The sequence below is a fragment of the Odontesthes bonariensis genome, chromosome 4, assembly GCF_027942865.1.
Source record: "Odontesthes bonariensis isolate fOdoBon6 chromosome 4, fOdoBon6.hap1, whole genome shotgun sequence".
NCBI lineage: Eukaryota > Metazoa > Chordata > Actinopteri > Atheriniformes > Atherinopsidae > Odontesthes > Odontesthes bonariensis.
This window is the reverse complement of record NC_134509.1, coordinates 15,520,225-15,538,746: the sequence shown is the minus strand read 5'-3', so window position 1 is coordinate 15,538,746 and position 18,522 is coordinate 15,520,225. Positions and strand designations below refer to the sequence as shown.

Genomic DNA, 18,522 nt, shown 5'->3' with positions numbered 1-18,522 from the left:
CAGATGCATATCATTAAAAAATCAATTAGCACCTGCTTTGTAGTTGAAGTGGAAATCTGGTTTGGTTTTGTTCCCAAATTAGATTTTCTGCTAATTCTTCACGGTTCTTTTTCACCATTTTATGGATGTTTCATGGCTGCTTTCCCTTGAGGTTGGCAGATATCGGTGTTTAAACACATGTTTGGAATATTCTGAAGAGTAGGATACTGTAATATCCTCCTGTAATACCCCCCCCCCCCCCGCCTATTCAAGTGACTGACATCAATGTAGATTTCACCATTGCCCCTCTTTCACAGGCTTCTCAGTCATACCATGAAGGACCACCTGGTTCGTGTGGCTAATGAGGCTGAGTTTATCCTGAGTCGACAGAGGGCTGAAGACGTACACAAACACGCAGAATTCGAGGTAAGATGAAGCATTATGATTAGCCTCTAAATGTAGAGAACTATTAAAGTGCACCCAAAATGTATTGGTTTATCTTGGTATCCTTTTTGATCACACAAAGAAATTGAGTCTTTGCCTTGGATTATTGCCTTGGAAAATGACTTTTGCATAAATAAATGGAAGTGAATGGCTCAGTCAGTCACCTGACAAATGTTCGTTACATTTCTCTTCAGAGAAGCGTCTTAGATGTTTCAATATAGACTGAAGATTATAGTGATAAAATGGGATTTTGATTTCCCCTTTAGAATAATTACATTTGCAAGATGAAGTCTGAGAAAAATGTGTGAACTTGCTCAGACAATAGTCCATTTTGAGCTTTATGTTGTATTACTAAAACTACTGCGATTAAAAAATGGCCTGATATTCTTATCGGTTTGTGACTATATGCACTAAAAAGAAGCAAAGGTTAAGATGGAGAGAAGCCAGTGACTACTCCAGGCTTGTCCATCAGGTTGGATGGTCTGTCACAGCAAACCTAGAGGGTAAATGTTCACTTTTCAGACCTTACTGTGTCTAATCATGAACACGCAGACACACGGGCGTAGTTTGATGATGGAGATCACGGTTGGCGCGTATCGCTAACCAAACACTGGGTAGTGTTAATTTATCCCTGTGCGTCTCAGTCTAACTGCAGGCATGTCCCAGAATCATAACTTATCCTTCTCTTCCTCCTACCAGTTCTTAGCACAAACGCAACCATTCACAAATAGCTGCAGGGCCAACTCTGTCTTGACCCATGGGTACCCTTCGCTGCCCCCTTCTTAGTCAAACTCTGCTGCACTCCACCCTGTGCTTTTTAGATCTCACAAAATCCTTTCCTGTCCTGCTAAGATCCTGTCCATTATACTCCCACTGGGGGTGTATTTTGCTAGTGACAGGGATATGGCATCCTCCCCCTTTTTTTTTTTTTCATCCCTCCCTCCTTCATTTTTCAGGAATCTGCCAGAACTAAAAGCTGCAGACAGACCTGAAAGGTGCTGGCCTGAAGGGCTGACTGTGTAAACCCACCATGTCCACCCCCAAGCCTCTGTCCCCACTTTACTAAAATATCATCCCTTTTCCCCTCAAGCTTAAAGCAAGGGGCTCTCTTACATTTGAGTGATGTGGAATCCCTCAAGACTGTAATAAGGGTCGGGGCTCTTGGTTTTGTCATTGCTTCGTTTAGCTCTCTTCCATGTATAGACTGATCTTTTGTGTGATTATTATCTTAAACTAAAGCTCAACCCTTCTTACTCGCCCTGCTCCAAGTGTCAGTCGTTTGCATGAAGTCATTTAACGTGATCTGACCTTGTCATCAGGACAGACTTCTGGGGTTTGATCCAGTTCTACTGGGCTGGTAGTCAAACTTCTATTCTGTTGTGTAACGTCTTGATGAAAAGGCATACATCATGTGGGCTCTTGCAAAATGGAAAGTTAGGCATCTGTCTTCATCGGACAAAAGGAAGCACATGTAGAAATATTTTTGAGTATGAACGGCATGACTGACCGACCGACTTGTCAGTCTGCACACGACAGCCCCAAATGCTCCTGCTCTGCTTTAACTTTACTGGAAAACCTCTGCTGCTCTCACTTTGGCAAACAGGAATTCCACCAAACACCTTTTTTTTCTTTTTTTTTTTTTTTTTCTGTTGTCCCATATTTCTTGTGGGGAAATCCTCTACTTTGAAACCTTTGATCCCTTGAAATGTGCACTTTTGTGTCTCGATAGGAAGTGCTATAAATAAAAGAGTGAGCCATTGATCTTGCAAGACTTATGTTTTACTCTGTGGACACAGACTAATCTAAGTATGTTTAGATCTAACTGCGCCTGTGGTCCCTCATAAGTAAAGTTTAGATAATAAAGTCTATTTATAGTGTTGCTGTTTGCTTCTGCAAAAAAATACATGTATTTTTAACCTTTTAACACGTTCAAATGGTATTTTCCATGTGTTAGAACTCGGTCAACACCGTCACACAGCATTTTTGTCTCACAACTGCAGTGCACTGATGGCGGTGTCTGAATCCCAGATCGTCAAGGATTCAAATGTAATGTAGCCTGCTGGGTTTGTTTAAAGTAAGATTGTTTCTGTACTCAACCTGCAAGCTTAGCTGTGTGTTTCCTCTGCCTGGATGTGCTCCCTGCTCTTTGAACACGAGCAGAGCAGCGACTGAAGCTCCTCGGTGTATCCCATCTCTGCTACACAAACACCCCCCCCCAACCGTCTGGGCTCAGTGACTTTCCAGAGTAGTGTGCGTTTTCCCTGCTGCAAAACCACATGGTTTACATATAATAGTAAAATAAATAAATAAAACACAGAGTTGAACAGATTAAAGCGGACACAAGCACAGCAAGAAGGGAATGTTGGAATTTTTATGGAGCTGACAAGAGGAGAACTTGTCACGTTCCAGTGAATACAAGCTTTCTGAAAAACTGCACCGGTTTGCTCTGGAAACCCAGCAAGTGGCAGTGGGGAGAGGTTCAAATACCCCACAATGCAGAATGAGTCAAGTGTGTCGCTTCATCAAAGCCATTTTAAGGCCTTAAATAGATAAAAATGAATGATGGATTATTTGATCTCCAATCCAGAAAAAACAGAATCTATACTGCACTGACACCATCAAGAATTTCACTTCATGTGACTCCATATTAATCTTTTTCTTAATTCGATAATAAACGGGGTAACAGAATTGTTGTGTGTCTGTGATTCTAAGTAAAACATAACTTTGAATTTTGCAATACGATGAGAAACCCCAATACCCCACCTGTTAAAGTCAACAAAGAAACTAAACAAAGCAACCGCAGTGCACAGGTATGAAGGCTCAGAGTAGTGTACGTTTCTTGTGTAGGCTTTGTGCTGATCTAAAGCTGAAGCACAAGCTCATTTTTACACAAACTGCTTCTTTGTCTAAAATCCATCCAAAGAAAGGTTATAGTTTTCCTTTTCTCGTGTTTGGGTTGTAACTTTTAACGTCTCCTACCTGCATTCCAAACGTCCCCAATCAGATATCCAGCACGGCTTGTCTCAAACTATGTTTCACAATTGAATTCCCCACTTAAATGCGGTTGCTCCTCTGTGACCTCTGAGAAGAAGTGAGCCCCTGATAAGTCTTGCTCTGATATTGCCGTATTGATTTTTGCCTCCATACAAGCTCCGTTAGAGCCTGCTGGAGCCAACGGTTTCATTTTGCCCTGCCACAATAAAAATAACAGGCCAATGAAACATCCCCCCCCTGAGGGTGGGGTTGGAGGGTTTTGAAATGATTTTCAGCTTTGTCCCAGTTTTTTTTTTTTTTTTGTTTGTTTGTTTTTTAAAGCATTGTTTCTCTGTAATGCGTTGCAGTGATGGTGGATGGTTATTATTTTGTCAGAAATAAACCTCAAACCAGGCCTTTGTGAGGTCTTGTTTTGATGCTGGGATGTTTGCTGAGCAATGCCGCACCAACTACCAGAACATGATCTGCTAACACAGCATCTGAGAAAGCTTGCTGTAATTAGACAGCAGCAACAACATTTTGACTTAGGCATAAAAACTCTAAAAGCATAAAAACAAATTTATGTTTGTTTCTTGTCAGATTTCAAATCCTTGAAGGTGGTGATAGAGGAGCCTTTAGATTTAGATACTGGTTTACCTCAGAGACATAACATATGCTTTTCCCCTCTTGCTGTCTTTCCCTCTCTTTTGCTCATGCTCTCGCCGGCTCTCTGTGGGACAGAATTGAGTTATCTTTGGCCCTGAGAGTAAGTTATTACAGTGGGCTTAGGGTGAAACAGAGATGAAGATAACTAGGGGGAAATTCAATTACCTTTTAGGGTTCTCTATCTAATAGGATCCTTAATGTGAAGGAGATCTGCAGATTGGATGCTCCTGCCCAGCACGGCAAATGATAGACTGATATCTTCCACAGAAGCAGTGAGGAGGAGACGGAGCCCAGAGATGGAAAGGAGGAGAGAAATCGAACTCCCTCTTTTTTTTATGGGGCTGTTCATTAGGGATGAAATGTGGTGGGCTCAGGGGCACAAGGGCAGATAAGAAGGTTCAGATAGGGAAGACTGAGCAAGACCCAAGCCATTTCTATTCTTTCCTTTCCTTTCCTTTCCTTCTGCTCGGCCTTTTCCTTTTTTCATATAACGCCTTGATGCATCTTCTGCTGTTATTGGAGTAATTGAATTGACCGTTCCAGAGACCCCGTGAAAGCCAGACGATGGCAGCTAATTAGTGCATGGTGTCTTTGTCTTTCCTCTGCTGAGCTTGTAAAATGAGCTGTTCCTTCTCCCATGTTAATGACATTAACATTGAGTTGAAACTCATTATATGATATTATCATAGCCCCGAAGTCTGCATCACAAACCATCAGACAGTGCTGAGGAGGAAAAGAGCAGTTTTATGATCAGCATGTAACTACAAGCAAGGAGTTTTGCATAGAGGCAAGAGATGTTGTTGATTTTTGTTTTTCTTTTCATAAAACACAAATACTATACTTGCTGCCTAACAACACTATCTTGCAGAAACCAGTTCAACAGGTCACAGTTTATCTCAAACAGAATTATCTTGTTGTCTTGTGCTTCACAATAAGGTTACATAAATATGACTTTCAAAGATTATCAGATTTCCACACAGTTACCACAAAGTTAATAAAATCAAATTGGATTAAACAAATGAGAAAGAAAAGAGAGAGAAATTTTCTTCCTGGTAATTTATGTGTTCAGGAAATACCTGAATCTGATACAAGACAAAAGTATGAGAACCTTTAGAGTTGGCACAGAATTACAGACTTAAGCCTTTCAGTTTAATGAGATGGCCATCAGGTGTTAGTGGAGATCTTGTTTTTATGTCAAGAAAAACAATTCTTAGAGTTTAAACACATTTGTGTAAGCATTTCTTGGCCCAATGAGATTTTTTTTTTTTTTTTTCCGTGGAGCTCAGACGTAGGCACTCATCAGGCTGGGGCGAAATGAAAAGACATCTTTAAAGAGTTTGGACTTGTCCAGAGTTAGTCAAGTGTAGAAATGGAAGAAATTCAGAACCATCGTCCCCCTACACTGGAGTGGGTGTAGGGTGATGATGATGATTCACACCACTGAATACTATCAAGGAACAAGGTGTGCAATGATTAGAAAAGTCAAAAAGAAACGCAGCATGTAAACAACTATTTAATGTTAAGGTTTAGGATTTGAACTCCAGGAGAACATTGAACAACAGTAGTGTGCATGCAGAGCTAAAAGAAGAGGGCTACTGAATGAGTCTTCCTGCTTGTGGTTTATTATAGATCACAAGAACAAGCCAGAGGCCTGCTGGAGAAATGTTGGTGGGAAGTCTTTTTTTCAGAAACCATGACATTACAGCAATGAGCACTTTATTTCATATTAGAAGTATGATTAGTGGCAGTGTCATGGTTTGGGACTGGTTTGCAGAGCAGCTCGTCACCACTGAAGCAATGAAATCTTTAATAATGGCTGTAAATTGTAACCGAAAGACATCAAGACATTTGTCCGTGACAGTTGTGCTGAAGGGAAAATTGGACATGCAACACAATGGAAACACTTATCCAATCTAAATCTTTTAGAAGAACCTGAAGCATACGAGCAAACCAACCAACATCCCCAGTCAAAGCTGTTCTGTTCACACTGGGCTAAATGCCTTTCAGTCAAGCATTGGTTTCAATAAAACACATTTTAAAGAATACTTACACACACTAAGCTTCATCAGTAATCATGATGAGTCTGTTTTGTTCGTACTTTAACAACTCTCCCATCCATCTTTAGTCCCTTTTGTGCATCTCATTTAAGGTTTCTTGTTTATGAGGGATTAATTGTGTAATAAGTTTGCTCACAGTTCTTGTTAGTGATTTGTTTGGGGACAGTTTGTTCCATTTATTTCCATAGCATTAAAAGACTTTACGGTATCTAGTTGGTTGAAATGTTGTGTTTTCCTTGTTAAAAGTATTTGACTGAAATATCTGTATGTTTAAGAGTTTGATACTGTTTTGTTATTTTATTTGTTGCAACTCAATTAAGTCATTTCGCATTTATCCCACAAGAAATTGCACTGTTAAAAGGTTTTTCTTCTACAGAAACCTGTTTCTTTGTCCTAATTTTGCATCGGATTTCTTTTGTAATATCCAGGAACTTTGTTTTAAAATATACTTGTCGAAGACGTCTGTCAGATAACAGTTGTTTTTTTTGTTTGTTTTTTTCAGAAAAGAGAGAAATAAAAAGAGCACAGATTTGCTAAACAAATATTACTCAAACACAGTCAGAAAACCACATCTCCCCGAGGCTATTTTCACCACATTAAACTGATGTTAGCACTCAAACTGATAGCTGCCACCAACTGTAGCTCGCTGTCATGTAGTTGTCGTAACTGTAATGTAATATGTCAGCAGGGCTGAATGCCTGAGCATCCCATTATAGGCAGATCTGTTGTCAGGAGAATGGGAAAAGGAGAAGGAAAAAAAAACCCAGCAACATGCCTATTTCTAAGATGGTATCACAGCAGCCTTTGCATAGGGGGATATTTTCAAAGAGGGAAGGCAGAAATTTCATGTAATCTTAGAGCAAAATTCTCCCAAGGTTGGACAACAACAGTTTCATCACCACAGAGCATAATGTGGTCTGAATTTATTGTCGAAACATTTAACAAGCACGCGTCTCTTGGCATTGCTTTGTCTTCTTTCACCGTACAGTATTGACGACTTCACTTAAGTGACCAAGAGACAGAAACAAAAGTGGGCTATAGAGGGTGGTTGGAGAACTGTAGTCTCAGTCCTGCTGTCTTGTCAACATAATGAAGTCCCCAGGTACCCCCTCCACTGCTCCCATCATTATATGTGACCAGCAAACCCTGAAATATGACTTCACTCCACACTTACCTTTGTTTCACTTTGACATGGTCCCTGTAGTCACTGGAAGTTGTGTTCTGTTGCTTTTTCTATTTGTTCATTTGAGCACCTGAAGTTGAGCTTAGCGTGCTGATAAGAGTGTCATCATAATAACGAGCAGTGCGCAGCTCTGTCATTGTTTTTGCCTTATGTACTTTTTAGGCTTTAATAAGTCTTTGTAGCCCTTATTCTCTTATTCTATGGAGATACGGAGCCCTGTAGGACACGTGTTTTTCATCTGGTGTTTTTTTTTTTTTTTTTTTTTACCATTTGTCATCTCTTGATGAAAATTGAACACGTACGATTTTTCACATGGCATGACCTTGAAGCTCTGCTCGAATCATCCAAAAAAAAAATGGCAGTGCCGCAGACTGATGGGGCAAAAGGAGGGCGCAGCAGAGAGAAGAGGTTTCATGGTAGAAAAGATGGAGAGGCTGCCATCCATGCATGGTGACCAGTCCATTAAAGATGGGCTGCAGACTGTGTGAAGGGTGGATCAGAAGGAGGAGGAGGAGGGAGATACTTTGATAAGTGTTGCGCCTGCGTTAACCTTGATGGCTGCTAGCAATGGACTGTTGCCAGCAGCAGGGATCTGTTTCAACTGGATTAGATTATTTTTTTTCCACTGGCGCTTCCAGAGAGAAAAAAAAAAATCAATACTTGGGAGCACTGCATGACAGGGACATCATTTCAGAATTGAAGTGGCTGTCAGGCATTGTCATTTGGTGACTTTTGTTCGCCATTGTACTTTTAAGCCCTCATTTTTCTCTCCACTCTTCCTTTCACCCGTTTCTTCTCCAGCCCATTGTCTGAATTCCCCTGGTGACATTTTATGTTGCAATTTGAAAACTCGAGGGCAAGAGATCAAGTGCAAGAGAATCTCTCTGAAACCAATTGGTGGACTGGTTGAAAATCTACTTTTGTTTAGCGACCCCATCCTCCCTCCTCATTCCGTCCTCTCGTCTGCCTCGACCTCCATTGTGTTCCAGGAGGAATTTATTTGTTGTGCATTTGCATTCTCAGATACCAGACAAGGACATGATGTCTCGCCTTCCTCTGGACAGTTTCTCTACCCGTTTGTAAATGAAACCCTCAGGGAGTGCTTGTCGACGGATGGAAGAAATTGGAGATTCTCGTAAAGCGATAGCCCACCCTTGGAGAGCATGTAGCCATGATGTGCCACCATTGTCAAGAGATTGCAAATCAAGCACTTTAATAACATCTCTGCTGGTTTCGTTTCTTCCTCATGTATTTCGACAGAATTCTGGGACTGCAGTTTTGTCAGGGGCTTGTGTCGAAGGCTCACCCTGGCATGGCAACACCACTAGACCTTTTCTGTCACTAATTGATAAACATAGGGATGATATCTTGTAATGAGCCTCCACTCTCTGGCCTATTATACTGGTTAACCCTCTCAACCCACAGAGGGAGAGGAGGGGGGTAGCCAAGGCTTGATCTGACAACAAATTCAGCATTTAGATAAAGCTGACATCACTGCTTTGAGACTCTTCCCCTTGTTTTCCCTGCTTATTATTTGTGTAGCTAGAAGGGCAGAACATGATTGAGTGACAGTTGGAGACGAAATGTAAATTCTTTGACACAAAAAAATGTGCTGTTTTCTGGTCTCGAGTAAGGCTCTGTTATGGCTAGAATGCCTTTGTTTTTGTCTCTAGGTGGATGTTGCTGTTCTCTGCCGTTATGGGATTTCAGACATGATTACTGTGACTCAAGTCATCTCACAAGCTGCCCCTTTCCTCCCCAAACTGCAACACACATCCGCAGTTATTTAGTTGAACTATGGATAAATTGTGGGAGACACAACTCAGTGTAATTGACTCGATTAATACCAGCCATCATCATTTTTGTCCTCACTGAGCTGTGTCCCCAAGCCGAGCCAGCATCCATGCTGCACGACCCTGTCAGCCAGGCCATATAATAGAAGGTGCTGCCCATGATTACAGTGTCGCAAGTCATAACGATCTCTCTGCCAGCAAGGTGTGCCCTTGTGGCTGTCTATTAGGGAAGCTAACGGTGCATAGTTTGCCATCCTTTTGCTTCAGCTGTGCTCTTTCAGCTTAGGAAATGGAAGCATCGCCATCTTTAAAACAGGGCTGTGCTGCGTGCTTCACTCTAAACAAGCTATTTTTCCCATTGACATGGAAATAGAAACCTTTACAGCTTTTTAAAAGTAATGAAAGAACGGTTTGTTTTAGGGACACCCTTATAAAAATCCCTTTTTAGTGTCTGTCCTGTCTATCAGTGTCAGTATGGAAGTGAATTAAGCATGGGAGATTTGGTTAATTACTTAAACCTTCATTATAACATAACATAATAAGTCCTTCATAATACTCAGGCATTTTTCTCTGACTTCACATCAATGGAATGACCTCCGGCATTAACTGTGACTTGTCTTTTCCACTTACAAGCAAACCCAGCTTTGGATTTTAATGGCGCTACTTATATGTTCAGCTTCTTTGGTTGTTATTTTAGGGGAGAGTCTACGAATTTGGCCTTTTCTCCCGAAGTCGACTTTGGCTGTGCATGTAAGAAAAGCCTATTACGGCATGGAGGGTTTGGGTGTTTGGGCAGGCTCAACACACAGGTGATGAAGTGTTTGTTTATGGTTATGAGTTTGAACCCAGCACCGTTGATTAGTACTGCAGACTTTACATGTCTCAGACGGGCGCAGATGGAAATGGGCTCTGCTACTTGCTATCTGCTGAAATGATGGAAATCTACAAACGCATTCAGTTTGTAAAAAACGATCTGTCCTATAAGTGCCCACGTGTTGTCCTAAAGAATAACGCGCACTATCTTACACACTAAGTGGCAAAACTACAGCTAGAATGGCTTAATTTTAGATATCGTCCGCTGAGTCATTTCCTTCCCCTTTTGTTGTCCTCAATGTCACATACATGTTCGACTTTACCTTCACTGATCAAGATTAATGGATCTGCAGCGCGCACACATATGAAGCTTCCTCCTTCCTCTTTTGCTGTTCAATCTTTTGGTCTAAAATCTGAAACACTTACCCAGTGATTCTTCTTCTATAGTCCCTGGGCTTTGCGGTTTCTCAGGTCATCGTGCTAGAAGGTCAAGACCCGCCTTAATGCCACATAAAGAGACATAGATTGATAATTAAGGCCGAGCAGCCTGCAGAAAAGCCCTTCTAATGTGATTTATACCTATAGATTTTCTGTCACATATGAAATGTTCTCTTTCAAATTGAATAGAAGGGCCCATTATAAAGCAATTTATTGCCAACTTTGGTAATGCATGTTGTATTTGTTCACATGCTTTTGGGGTTAATGGTTGCTGTAACGCAACCGGACCAGTTTAGACCAATGGTAGAAATGGTAGAGTATTTGATAAGGGCAGATTCACACAGCATCCAATACAGATAACTTTGAAACAGATTTTACAAAGTGAGCCATGAGTACGGTGTAAGTATTCGACATAGATATGTTATGAAATAATCTTGGAAACGGAAACACTTTCAAATTCTAGTTATTTTCAGAAGGTGCTTTGTTTTTACCTTCACTGCAGAGTTCAAAGGGCCATTCTGATAACGAATTCTGACATAGAAAAATGTCCTGCCTGTGCATTGTAGGTATCGTGTGATTAGGTGTGCCTGAGGGCATTAGAAAATACACGTCCACTGTTATTAATCAACGTGACACGAGATCAGAAATGACCCTATGTTTTTCCTTTGGTTCCACTCAGAATGGAATTTCTATATGTGAAACGCTGTTGTGCCAGACCTGCTTTTCTGTTTGTCATTTACCGATGCCAAAATGTTTAACTTCTGGCGTAGCGCATTCTGTTCGTTCATGCGTAACTTTGTAACTTGCGCTCGTGTGACACCATCACCTGCAGCATCCTCAATGCTTTAATTTTCCCTTCTTTTTCCAGTCCAACAGTGCTCAGTATGCGGCAGAGAAACGAGACGAGGAGAAAATGTGTGACCACTTGATCCGAGCGGCCAAGTACCGCGACCACATGACAGCCACACAGCTCATCCAGAAGATAGTCAACATCCTGACCGACAAGCACGGAGCCTGGGGAAACTCTTCCATAAGGTAAAGCAGAAGTTATCAAAAAAAAAAACAGGGCAGTAATAAAGCTGTGCTTATTCTGACGGCTTGTACACTATTAAATCTCATGATTTTTACATTATTCACGGGCTATTTTACAGATTTGTAAATCTAGTAAACTTAGTTTATCCCCACCTGCCAGGATGATTTTAAAGAAGCAGCAAATGACGGGGAACATTGTATCATGACGTCTTTTACCCCAAAAAAGGCACCTGTTTTGTTTCTTATGCTCCATAGTTAAAGCGTTCTAAGCCTCAAAAAGTCATTCAAATCGCTGTAATGGTTTTAATGTATTCATTATCTTTTTCATCCCCCAGTACTCATGACTTTGATGAAATTAGATTTGCAAAGGTGAAAATGTCAACTCTGGGTTGAATGATGCATTGAATCTGGAGCGAGATGAAAGCCATTTGAACAAGCTCAGCTCCCATTAAGAACAGAAGGAGCCTTATCCTCTGTGTTTGTTTCGCCAAATGGGCAGCAGAATCCAATGCAGCTATTCCCTAATGATGGCTGTTTGTGCAGGTAGTGTGTAATAGTGAGCTGGAGAGACGGCTGCTGGCTCACGCTTGTTAAGCTGAACCGACTCTCCAGAGACTCGTCTGGTGAGGGTTAGTTTGCTGTTGGATCAGGAGTCTGTCTTTGGCTGCCTTTTGTTTTCCGTCCTTGTTTGTTTCGTGGGTCTGGAAGTGGTGCATTATTTGCCATATTTTTCACTCCTTGATGCATTTTCCTTCCTTCCCTCTCTTCCTCCCATCACTTTCTTTTTTTTTTTCTTATTTCTCCATGTATACTCACACAAGGCAATGCCATTTACTATGAATATTGTGTTCTACGAGCCCTGGCTAGAAAAGCCTCCCATTACCGGTCCTTTATGCCGCTGGGCTATTGATGGTTTTCCTAATAGCTGCCGATGGGCGCATGGAGGCATTGGCACCGGGCCTTGGAGTGCAGTGCTCTTTTAATAAATCACAATCAGTCTTGTGCCATTACATCAATATTTTTGGTCAATTACTGTGAAGGTCAGGTGGTGCAGCTTCGCACCAGAGCCCGTTGGTATGCAGTCATAGGAGAAACATCTGGTGCTGCAGTTCTCTGAAAACTAACAAATAAAAGATGCGCAGTGACACAAAAATACGGCACACCTGTATACCTGCAGGCATTTAAAAGGGGGGGAAAAAAAAGGTTATTTCCTAATTCCACACACGCACACAAAAAAGACGTGTTGCAGCAACGTCCTTGTCTATAAATAGGAACAGATATACACAGCAAAACCCACAACCTTTTTCCAGATGTGACAATGAAATCCAGGAAACACGGAGACAATAGTAGGATTTCGTCCTTTGGTTGCAGGAGTGTAAAACCCCAGGCTGCCCGCTCGCACGCCATAAAAGCGTATTCCCCAAAGTTTCCATTCAATAAAGAATCTGAAAATGAAAATATTATTTTCTCGCGAGCTGATGGGAATTGTTGTTTCCTCACGGCAGGCATCTAATATCTTCTGACACTATGTGACCTGCCTGAATGCAATTTGTGTCTTAATATCCAGCTTACAGTGGGCTTGGCCTCTAGAGGAAAGAGGTGTTAGGTGATTTCTCCCTCTCCATTCCAGGCCTCGTCTTTCCTTGGTCTGTGTTTTTTTTTCTTTTCTTTTTTTCATTCTTTTCTGTTTTTCTGTCACAGCATCCAATTCCTTTTCCTTTTTTTTTCTCTTCATTCTTTGTCCTTTACAGTTTATTGTCTCTATCTATTTCAGTTGTATCACTGAGGGATGAAGGAATATTCCTTCCACCGCACAAAGGCGATGTCTATCATTTTTGTGCCCTTTTCTGTCACCCAGTGTTAAGACATAGACGGTTAAATCACTGGACAGAGTGACTCGTTCATACATGCATTTATTTTCCCAGCAACTTGAGACTCAGGTTTACAACATGCCAGCCTGCTGTCTTTTTAAGAGCAAAAAGTAAATGAATAGCTCGCAAAAGATGGACAGAAATGAAACAACTGGCAGGTATTTTTTTTCGACCCCATGTGTCTTTTTCTTTTTTTTTTTTTAACTCTTTTTAGCTTTGGTCCACTGAGCATCCAGCCTGCTGCAGTGTTTATTTGGGTCAGGAATCATATCTCATGTATATGACACCTGGAAAAGAGTTGATAGACTGAGAGAGAAGATGAGGGCGAATGATGGAGATGCCAACTCACAAGTCTCTGGGGACAGACTCCACTCTCCCCTTTTTTCTTTCCCATACGCTTTCTTTATTGCATTCTAAAAGGCTGACTAATGTACCATGGAAATTCACTCTGGATGCAGAAAGCTGGGAATTTAAAGAGAAAGTAACTGCACCTGGAAGAAAAAAAAGGCAGAGGTGTGACGTTGTAGAAATACTTTTTTTTTTCTTTTTTTCCTGCCAGAGCTGTTTTTATTGACAATCTATTGATGTAACCAATCTCTTTGAGACAAATGCAGTCATTATTCAAGTTGTAAATGCAAGCTTGCATCAGCATCCTTTTCATTTTCAGGTTACTCCAACAAAGCTCACCCACAGCAACTCTGTTCAAACACACACACACACACACACACACACACACACACACACACACACACACACAGCTCGTCTCCCTCTGCTCCTCTTTCCTCATATAAGCAGCTCATTTTCTGCTGCAGCGCTGCTCTAATGGACACCCTTAGGCTAGAGGCTTCCCAGCCAAGGGACATCCATCTTTTGGCATGTCACACTCCCGCCCGGCAAAAAATCTTTGTGATGTGCACTCCAATTTTTCTTCAGTAAATCAAATCTTCCTTCCTTCAGAAAGACAAATGCTTTAGGGTTGCAGTGTTATAGAGAAAATCAATTCTGGCAAAATTGAAACAGTATGCCTCCGTATTGATCGGCCTTGCGAGATCGAAAACCAACAGCTTTGTAACTGTTCCACTGGACAGTTAGCTGACCTGTAATGGACAAACTATTGATATTAGCATTACTATTTTATCTTGTGCTACGTCACTTCACCAGTACACAGTTTGTGGGGGCGGGGGAGCAGAGCAAAGGTTTCAGTTTGTCCCTTTAAAAGGTTTTTCCCATTTTTATAGTAAAACAGCAGATGCCATAAATGGAATCTGTACAAAATACTGCGGAGGACCTGTCGTACAATTTCTTTCTAATTCATCACATTTAAAAAAAACAAAAACAAACAAACAAAAAAATCTTATCCCAGGATTTTTTTCATTCACATAATTAATTTATCCCTTTAAACTTTAAGAGCCAAATCAGAAATCTTTGCTTTATTTCATATTCACAGAGCTACCAATATTCAGAAAAACTCTCCCCAGCACTGGAGTGACGCTTCATTTGGCAGTAACATCTCATTGCCAACATGAGCAAACAGCCCACCATTTGTCATCAAATGTAAGAAACAATGCTAAATTCACTACGAAACCACTGACACTATCTGTTTATTATGTTAAGAGAGGTTTTTAATGCTGAATATATTTTTTTGTTGGCCTGCTTGGTTTTGTCCCTCACGTAGAGCCACCTTTACAAGACTGCAGCTGCGCCACCCTCCCCCTCGTGGGGTCATGCTTACTACAGTGAGGACATTCACGTCACATCGCATAGTATTTTCTAAAATAAATGATTGCATGAGAAGCTGCGGCACTCAGATAAATATCTCCTTGCACACTTTCATTCCAGACTTAAATCACAATTATGGCGCATAATACTGAATGTAATGCATGTGCTAAAGCCGAGGTCTGCACAGTGTCTGTGCTGCCTCGCGTGTGTGTTTTATGGACACGCTGTACATTACAGCTGCGCTGGTACTGTGGATGCACGGCTGAAAAAGGAAATGGGACTCCAGCATGTCAATGGAGATTATAACCATAGGAAACAAGAACATAACAGTTTAGAATACACAGACCTCGGAAATGCGTGACTTGAGAGGGGCAGGAAGACGGAGGAAGAGGAGGAGATGGATGAAACGGAGGATGAGAGGGAGAGATATGTGTTACTGAAGGATCAGAAGTTGAGATGGAGACTAAGACGAGACGGGCACTTTTGCACGACATCCTTTCCTCAAGCTGCAGGTATGCACTGAGTGAGTGTGCAAAACTGTATATAAAATGGAAAGGACGTATCTTGTTCGCTAGATGAAAAAGTCTGCAGCTCCTGACTTCAGATTACCTTTGTTGTCTTTCCTTGGGAATCACACGGATACTGTACTTGCATCCTTTAGACACAGATTTGTGAGCAACATACCTTCCTTCAGAACAGTGGATTACTATTCCTGCTATAAACTCTGGAGCTAAATAGTTTTGTTTCAATCAACTTTCACATTTCATCTAAACAAATGACATTGTTTGGGGAATTTGGCGAATCTTTTGCTTTTTCGGCTCTGCCTACAGTTGTGGGACATAATACCCCTGTCATGAAAACAAATCTGTGTGAGCCATACACACACAGATTTGTTTTCATGTTGGAGAGGCCACAAAGACGCCATCAAAAACTGACAAAAATTTCAGGTGACAGTGGAGCAAAACTATGTTGTGCGGGGCTGGTTGATCACTTTTACCAGAGCTTAACTTGTCATTTTTATCTGGCAATGGCTGTTTGGTTGACTTATAAATACTCTAAACACAAACACGACCCAGTGTGCCGAGCACTGGCAGCTGCAGCAGTCCGCAGCTTCTGTCTCAGAGAAGGTTGTTTCTTTTAGTCCAGGTTCTGACTACTTCAAAACCAATTAGCTGGGGCTTGAGTTGTGATCATCCATCTGCCTTGATACGGCCATAAACATGTAGCGTAAACATACACAGAGTAACACAGGCCTGCCCTCGGTAATGTTTGTCTCTGTAAACCAGCCCCCCCTGTGTGTCTCACACACACACACACACACACACACACACACACACATCCCCTGCACCAAAGTCCTTAAACGGCTTTATCGTAAAATCTTCTGCTTCATTAATCATTCACTGGCATGTGTCTGGGACAGAAAAGTTGCGACTCTGACAAAAAGGATGTTCCTTAAATCTCTGCGGAGACCGTTCAAGTTTGACAGACATGCGTTCCATTGGTTACATGAAATAACATGCCACAAGGGCCCTACCATGCAGCGCCGCTCATGGATATGAATTAGAATATAGCCTTAATGATAACATTTACCTCGACTGTATATACAGTACAGTGGCTGGGCCTACATGGAACAGTAACAAAGTGTCATGGGGAAACATATTAACAGCTGATGATGTCCATATGTTAGCAGGGTTAAGTGTTGCAGCAAAGACCGAGACTCCAAAAAAATTACACTTGGCTGATCATTTAAAATGACAACAGAAAGCAAAGGGATTCAGTGAAAACTGGCACTTTTAATCATGATGGGGGGCGGGCAAGATGCTACAGCTAATACCCTGGAGGTAACTCATTTCCATCTTTAATACCCGCTCTTCACCGTAGCCCATCAGCATTGCCTGTCTTCTTCACAGCAGCCCAGGAGTGTAATGGAATGCTAGTTATGAAACATGGAAGGAGGCCGCCATCCCAGAAAGACCAATTGCACCATCGTACCTCCCCGCCTGGCTGCTCACAGCGAGGCAGGATTCTGTAGCAACTCTTGAGATTTATGTGTTTCATATACCCTTAAGAATGTATATGGCCTTAGTGGAGCAAGGTCACGATAAAAGGGTGCTGATCAATATCTGAATGAAAAGCTATTTGGAAAGTTTTTAGGGCTCTTTTTTTTTTTTTTTTTCTCTCTCTCTTCTTTCTGCCTGAATGCAATATCTGCAGAGTATCGATTGTCCGGGGCCAGTAGTTAGTCAAAGGCTATCTCCTTTGACTAACCCCTTTGCAGCGTGTCAGCCCCCCCCCCCTTCTTCTTCTTGATAGATTGGTACGCTTCTAGCCACTGTAATTACACCGCGGGACCAGCAGGTCATTTATTTTGCTACTTTCAACATTTTCCAAAAAGAAAAATTGCCTTTATCTTTCGAGTCCAGCACTTTCTTGTGCAGCCAACACTGGAGAGTGGACACATAAAACACCTGTGCCCGCCCTGCTATTGAGAGCACAGCGCTGTGAAGACGGAGCGCCATCCTTTACTTGTAGATCTTGAACTTGTGTTCTTGCTGTAGAGTTACCTCGTACCCCTCCTTTGTTTTCGTGGGGTCAAGTTCAGCAACACCCCAGAAAATAAGACCAAGGGAAGTTTGCAGTGCGAGTGCTGTGATCTTGCAGGGAAAAAATAATGGAGGGACTGAAGGAGGACACATTAGAAAACAGGAAGTGGAATATATAATAGTGTTGGGCTAGTAATTATAACAGCGGTATATTCCAACATGATTTGTTGTATTTGAATAATACGAAGTGTGTATAATCCAGATTTACATTTAAACCTTGATGTAGGTGGATGAGAGAATTGCAACGTCATTATAGTTGGATTTATGTTTACTTCTGCACTACCTAAACTCAGTCCTGTAATGGGCACTGCCATGAAACGAGAATGAAGGAGGTGCTTATGAATACCAGACAGGCCACATTAGATTGTCTAGCCTTGTGGCACACGAGGCAAGTAACTCAGCAGCCCTATATACAAGGTGGAGAAGAGAGGAGGCAAAAAGGATTCGTTTACTATGTTGGAATAGCAGCAACCCCCTTAGCCTAACTGGAGAGATCAGTTTAGTTTCATACATTTTTATGGAGTTTTGTGTTTGAAACTAACCTTAAATGGATAATGTTTTGCTTTTTGAAAATTTAGTTTTAACGTCAGACTTGTTACTTGGTTTTGACGTTCAAGGCGAGAGGTTAAACACAGTTCCGTATTTGTGTTAAAAATGGGAACCTTTAGAGTGGAGGGGGAGAACCCCCCCCCCCCCCAAAACAAAACCTCCCAAGACTCCCCATCTCAGCTGACCTTGAGCTCCTCCGCTGTGTTTTTCTTTGGTGGTGTGTTAGAAGCGTGGGTGTATGTGTTGAGATTTGTCACACCATTCAAGATCAGCTCTGAAAGCTAGAGGTCAGAGGATTATTACAATGGGCAGGTAATGGCGGAATTATGCAACTCCAGTCCAGTGGATGCCCTCATTACCTCGCAGTAGTGGTGATAAATGGCCTTAAATGCATGTTGTCAA

At 41.7% G+C, this 18,522-nt stretch overlaps 1 protein-coding gene across 7 annotated transcripts in view; it reads left to right on the top strand.

The window, feature by feature from the left end:
* The window catches only part of lrba (LPS-responsive vesicle trafficking, beach and anchor containing), a 179,939-nt gene that overhangs the window by 75,512 nt on the left and 85,905 nt on the right, over positions 1-18,522 (top strand). For all 7 annotated transcript variants that reach the window (XM_075463161.1, XM_075463166.1, XM_075463165.1 and 4 more), the window contains exons 35-36: positions 297-405; positions 11,215-11,381. In XM_075463161.1, coding sequence (XP_075319276.1) covers positions 297-405; positions 11,215-11,381 — 276 coding nt within the window. The remainder of the gene's footprint in view (positions 1-296; positions 406-11,214; positions 11,382-18,522) is intronic.